Source organism: Cebidichthys violaceus, unplaced genomic scaffold (genome assembly GCF_023349555.1).
Source record: "Cebidichthys violaceus isolate CVI_PGR_0920_01 unplaced genomic scaffold, fCebVio1.0.p SCAF_10, whole genome shotgun sequence".
Classification (NCBI taxonomy): Eukaryota; Metazoa; Chordata; class Actinopteri; order Perciformes; family Stichaeidae; genus Cebidichthys; species Cebidichthys violaceus.
The window spans coordinates 16,914,896-16,921,555 of record NW_027176263.1 but is presented as its reverse complement, the minus strand read 5'-3'; the positions used below and the strand labels follow the sequence as shown (position 1 = coordinate 16,921,555).

General features: G+C 45.6%; 1 protein-coding gene across 1 annotated transcript; it reads right to left on the bottom strand.

Annotated features, from left to right (window-relative positions):
• Positions 1-2,800: 2,800 nt before the first annotated feature.
• On the bottom strand, positions 2,801-5,474 carry chchd1 (coiled-coil-helix-coiled-coil-helix domain containing 1). Its single transcript, XM_068727863.1, has 3 exons — positions 5,174-5,474; positions 3,864-3,982; positions 2,801-3,044 (listed from the first exon to the last, which is right to left on the bottom strand). The coding sequence occupies exons 1-3, from the start codon at positions 5,310-5,312 to the stop codon at positions 2,934-2,936; spliced, it is 369 nt and encodes a 122-aa protein (XP_068583964.1). The 5' UTR covers positions 5,313-5,474; the 3' UTR covers positions 2,801-2,933.
• Positions 5,475-6,660: the final 1,186 nt, after the last annotated feature.

The window sequence follows — 6,660 nt, the reverse complement described above, 5'->3', positions numbered from 1 at the left end:
TACTAACCGTCACTGCTCCTTCAGGACATGCTGGCCTTTAAAAACCTGCTAGACACCTCATCAGGGCGTGGTCTTAATTTGATGAAGTCACGTTTTGTCTGGAGAGGTCACACTCACCGATAGTGACGATCTGACACCCGGGAAACAATGGAGGCTCTGAAATCAACAGCAGTGGAAGTCAACATCCTGTCACTGTAACACGGACCTCAGACGGAGATAAGCAGGGCGAGTCCACCATCTCTCTCCACATCAGAGGCCCGACCGCTGGATTTTAACGGGCACGTTTGTTTTCTCTGGCTCTCTCTCACAAACACAGAGGACCCTAAAGCTTGATCCCCGATCGTATCATCAAACCTCTCAGAAGCCTCTGGACTCAGGAGACGGATGTCAAAGATTGCGGCATTTTGTCATCGACAAAATCAGAAAGCACCTCCAGGCACTGGGGTGCTTTTCAAAGGCACTCTACTAAGTGGTTATTTGCATTTTGGATGGCGTGTACAAAGCCGTAATGTCAACACCCAGACCCATACCCCCCTGTGTAGATGTTACAGTGCTTCTCTGTTTCTGTACTTCCCTGAAGATGGTCCACTTGTTGGTCAAAGTGAGAGCATCAATGGCCGAGACATCCAGATAAAAGTCAAGCTCCGAATCACTGGATCCTAAACTTCCCACGATGCAACTAAAAGACAATCCGTCTGGAGACCCTTCCTACATCCTAAATGTCCACATCTTCAAACCCGCACCCTTTAAGCCCAAAGTGAGATGCAGAAGCGGTTTCCAGAGTCTTTTAATGCGGTTGATGTTTGAAACAGGCTCTTCTCTCCTGGTCCAACAGCACAGGGCGATTAGAGGTTTACTTGAAGATATTCAGACTCGATTCAATAAAACTGTTTTATTGATTCGACCTCAATTCAGCACCAGGAGCTGTCCCACCTGTACCCGGGGGTCTACGTTCACGATGTGTGCGATTGATGATGTCATCATCATGGGGTTTTTAAATCATGTTGATGCAGGGGCAGCATCAGTAGCCGAGGAGCTTTCTAAGTGAGAAACACCAGCAGACACACTTCTAGTGTATGAGAGGTGAATCACTTCATTTTGACTCATGTGACTGAGACGATCGTCGACATGGTGAGCGGTGGTGTGCTGGTCAGTGATTGCTGCAGGCTGTGGAGTTTCCTCTGAGGTCCGCATGTTTGGGAGGAAGTGATAAGCAGGGCGGGGGAAACGGTTCTGAGTGATGACGGGCCGATAAACCAAAACACCACATCCTGACAATGGGTCGTGCAAACACAGCACAACGTGTTTCCTGATCCTCAGACGAAACACGGAATCCACATCACAGCTTCATCACAAGTAAGTTACATTAGAACGCCTGATCCCAGACTGACTGCTGGTTGGTGGAGCCTGTTCTGAGACAATCACACCTTGTAGAACATTGGAATTCATAAAGTACTGGTTCTTGATATGTAGTCGTGGTAACTGGTTTTCATAGTAAGTCTGTCCCACACCTGCGCTCAACACTGAGAAAAAACACACACACACACACACTATAAATAACTACAAGTGTCACAACCCGTCAGCAAAATAGCGGAACACAGAATATGATCGGACCGTGACGTACTGGACCACGAGGACAGAGGGAGGACCGGAGAAGAGCTTCTCAAAGGGGGAGGTTCAGAGAATGTCACATTAGTTATTACACAGTTATCTCTGTGTGTGTGTGTGTGTGTGTGTGTGTGTGTGTGTGTGTGTGTGTGTGTGTGTGTCAGAAAACGTCACAGCACTGCATGATTATTGTTCATTGTTAATGTTCTCATCCTTCAAAGGAATGAGAGCAGAACTATAATAGTAAACAGATAAATGAATTAATGAAAGATAACATCCGCTGTGAGCGTTTAACCCGATGTCCTGTGATTATTAACATGCATGTTGTTAACGATCACAGGACATCAGTACACACACTGTACATGTCTGTACTAGAGCTTCATGTTAACGTCCACGGCGTGACAACGGTCGGCTCTAACAGCCGGTGTACCGTTACCACTCTGGCCCGGAACCAATAAACACCGAGGACCTCTTAGTCTGACGCTCTGTCAAACAGCAGCACTGAGCGTCTTTGTGTGAGGGGGGGGGGGGGGCCGTCTGAGACTTTGAAGCCCCCCCCCCGGACTGGACCCAGTCAGATTTATGCTGCCAGAACAGACTGTCCCCAATTCCACGGCCCACACCTGCTGTGTTCAGTTAGTCTGTTCACTGTAGTCATACAAATCTATCGACGGGCCTGATGTTCTTCGGTACATTTTGAAATGACAGCATTTGAAACGTCAACTTCCTGAAGAGAAGCCTGGAGGCTTTGTGTTCCAGATGTTTCAGCGTCCTGTCCTCCGCGCTGCTTCCTGGATTGTAAAGAGGGAGAATTCAACAGGAAGCCTGTTTTAATAGTCACACAGACTTTCTGGATTTTACCGTGGACACACTACAGACTGGAAACCTGTCTGAAAGAAAGAACCCGTTAATACTATTACTACATAATATGATCTATCGGTCTGACGGGATGTTATCTCAACATCTGCTGAGGCTCCGGTCTCAGCTTCCACAGGAATGACGAGGCATTTAAGTGTTCGGGGATTACGGTAAACTCCCAGCCAGGAGCCGTGAAACCCAAGAAGAAGAATTCCATCACGTCTGCTAACGAGACCACTCTGCTAAATTGGATGGAGACGAAGCGGCATCGCGCTGAGGAGAAAGGCACTATACACCCAGAGCACGAAACACAGCGCGTCGTGAATACAAAGGCTGCGAAGTGACTGAAGGAGAGCGGCTCCTTCCTTTATTTATCAAACGCATGCATATGACATCACATTGTAGACTCATACATGACGACCGTCACGTGTCAGGTCCGTGTGAAAGCGACGGTTTAAAAAGTCCGTCTAGATCTCCGTGCGCAGGTTGGGGTATCTCTTCAGCAGGGTGGTGGCTTGTTTCGGGTGCAGACGTCCTCCCTGGAGGCCGGTCTGGTCAGATTTACTCTTCATCGCAGCCTGTGAAAGAGGAGGATGATGATGATGATGATGATGATGATGATGATGATGATTTGTTACCAGTGCTTTATTAAGTACAACTAGCTCTGTCAGCATACTTTGATATCTACATGCCTCGTGTGGAGACGCTTCTGAAGATCAAGAAGGTTCCATAATGCGTCACTCATCAGCTCACTGAGGCAGGAACAACATTAACACGCGTCACCTGCTACCTGATCCGAGGCGGCTCACTCCTTAGTCACTTTCACCATCGGCTCTGGACAAAAACCACCGGCGCATCCAAAACGCTGGTGGAAGTAGCCAACGAGGGAGCCGCCTCATTCCTTCCTCATTTCTGCTGAGAGCTGCACGTGCTCAGTCCTGACCGGGCAGCTGCTAGCGGAGAGCGTCACGTTAGCCTGAGCTAGCAGTGGCAGCAATTTGGGCATATTTTTACACTGGAAAATCCTCATTCTAACACTAACATGTTAGCCACTTTACCCCCCCCCCCTCCCATCAACCTCAGTGTGAAGCAGTAACTTACATTTCACAGCGTCATTTTAAATGCTGTTCAATAGATTGAGTTCTGGACCATTTAGGCCACAATAACTGTTCACAGTTTGAGTTCGACATATTTCACGAGACTAATGAGACTAATGAGGTCACCTCCCCTACTCTCTTACCCGTACCCAGGACTGACATTTTTAACTTCCTGTATGTTAATTAGATGTCCAGCTGCTAACAGGAGCCGTAGAATCGTCTCGGCCTAGTTAAACACACGTCATGTTAGAGCACAAACCAGCGAGGGTGTCCGTTGTGTTGCTGTGTGACTAAACATACCTGAGCCTTCTCCACACAGGAGTAGAAGGAGGTCATCTCACTGGAGCACAGACCGTCCACAAAGTGGTTCTGCTTCCAGCAGGCCATCAGGACCGACATCTCTGTGATACAGGTGGCCTCTGTGGAGAGACAGCCTCATGTTACCCTGTGGGACCTAGACCATGTAGGACCAGAGTATGAATGTACTAACTAACTAACTAACTACCAGTGTATGAACTAACTAACTACCAGAGTCTAAACAAACTAACCACCAGTGTATGAACTAACTAATTAACTACCAGTGTATGAACTAACTAACTACCAGAGTCTAAACAAACTAACTACCAGTGTATGAACTAACTAACTAACTACCAGTGTATGAACTAACTAACCACCAGAGTCTAAACAAACTAACCACCAGTGTATGAACTAACTAATTAACTACCAGTGTATGAATTAACTACCAGTCTAACCAAACTAACTCCCAGTGTATGAACAAACTAACTACCAGAGTATGAACTAACTAACAAACTAACTACCAGTGTATGAACCAACTACCAGTCTAAACAAACTAACTACCAGTGTATGAACTAACTAACTACCAGTGTATGAACTAACTAACCACCAGAGTCTAAACAAACTAACCACCAGTGTATGAACTAACTAATTAACTACCAGTGTATGAATTAACTAACTACCAGTCTAACCAAACTAACTACCAGTGTATGAACTAACTAACTACCAGTGTATGAACTAACTAACCACCAGAGTCTAAACAAACTAACCACCAGTGTATGAACTAACTAATTAACTACCAGTGTATGAATTAACTAACTACCAGTCTAACCAAACTAACTACCAGTGTATGAACAAACTAACTACCAGAGTATGAACTAACTAACAAACTAACTACCAGTGGATGAACAAACTAGCATAGTCTAAACTAACTACCAGTGTATGAACTAACTAACTACCACTGTCCTAACAAACTAACTAACATTGTCTAAACTAACTACCAGAGTCTAAACAAACTAACTACCAGTGTATGAACTAACTAACTACCAGTGTATGAACTATTGATTGAATTGAGTGTTCTTTATTTAAAATGATGTTGACCCCACACACACACACACACACACACACAAGTACTGTTGGCTCCTTCCGTTCATAAAGGACTACGTCATAGAACAGGTAGACGTCACTGTGACGTTCTGACCTCCGATGAGGAAACCAGTGAGAACCATTGTATCATCTAAACACTCGTGTTCCTCTGTCTGTACGAGACGCGTCCTAGTAACCCCGCATCGGAAGACACCGGCTCACGCACATACCTCCTTTCTTGAGTTTGCGGTTCGCTACCGCATCTCTCAGAGCCAGAGTCCTGTTCGGCTTCAGGACCGGTTTCCCGTTGTGTCCGCTGAGCAGCCTGCTGACCTTCTCCTGGAACAAGACGCCTCCCTGCGCCGCCATGTCTCTTCACCGGCCGCCTCCCGCTCCTCAGTCACCGTGCCGGGGCTCAGAGAGAGCCGCTACACCGCGTGGACCTCTCCGTGAACGACAAGACACGGGACAAGCGAGCAGTCTTCAGTTCATCCCTTCAACCAGCTCAACGGCGTGGCGCCATGTTTTGCCGTAAATCACGATTCAGTCGTAAAACACATCGATGTACGACAACCAGCCACTGCCACATTCAGGTGCTGTCGTAACTCTCACTACTACCATGAATATGCCCAGCGTGAGCAATACGACGAGGGAAACAGATTGAAATATCATATGAGAGTATGCTTTACCACCAATACGACTAATGACAATAATATTAATAAAACAGTTATTCACCACTGCTGTGAGTGGCTCCTCGTCATAACCTATATAATAGCGACATATTTAGCAGCATAATAACCCGACTGAGATCTGACATGAACTTTACTTTGGTATGAAAATGCGTTGTTTTCATCTGCTCATATACATGACGTCAGAGTTCATAATGGCGTGTCACAGCTTCAGTCTGGTGACGTAGTGATGAATATTCTTTTCTTCCATAATCCCTCCTCTGTACGGATCAGCTGTCTGTGTTTTATTATTCTAAGTGTTACATTTCAAATGAATGGAGACGATTGATTGATTTCTGTATCTGTGCATTTGACAGAATATAAGAGCCGACCAATACAATTGTGTCCTGGTAGATTTATGTTTGTGTATGTTGTGTGTTTATGTTAAATCGAATCATATATTGTAATGTTTTTTAACTCTGTAGTGTTGACATTAGTTTTACCCTCAGTCCTAATGAAGGACATGCATTCCTTCCTCCCAATCTTTGCAGATATTGCTTCATGCTCTGGCTGAGAGAGAGAGAGAGAGAGCTCATTGGCATAAAGAAACAGGCTTCAAATATGGAAAACACAAAAGCTCTGTGTGGAATAAATCCTTTAAATATACATGAAAGACATACTAATGGGTGTGTGTGTATTGTAGCAGTGTAAACAGTCGCCATTTTTTGCCAAAATGGCACGAGGAGAGAGAAGAAGAACTCAAAGAACAACTGGTGGTAAAAGAAGACTAACGCCTTAAATACAATCCATGTTGAAACAAAAAATGGTTGTGTTCAGTTTCCAGTGGAAAAATTCCTCCTCACTGCGTTCATCTGACACATGGCCCATGGCTACATGACATTCAGGGAGAATGCAGGGCAAGTCGTAACATCAGTCTGAGGGCACAACGTTCAGCGCGGATGCAGCGTCAGCATGTCTTAGAGTTGGTACCGTGTCAAATGGAGATCAGGTTCAGCTTTAGAGCGTCAGCCCTCAGAGGAAACAGCACA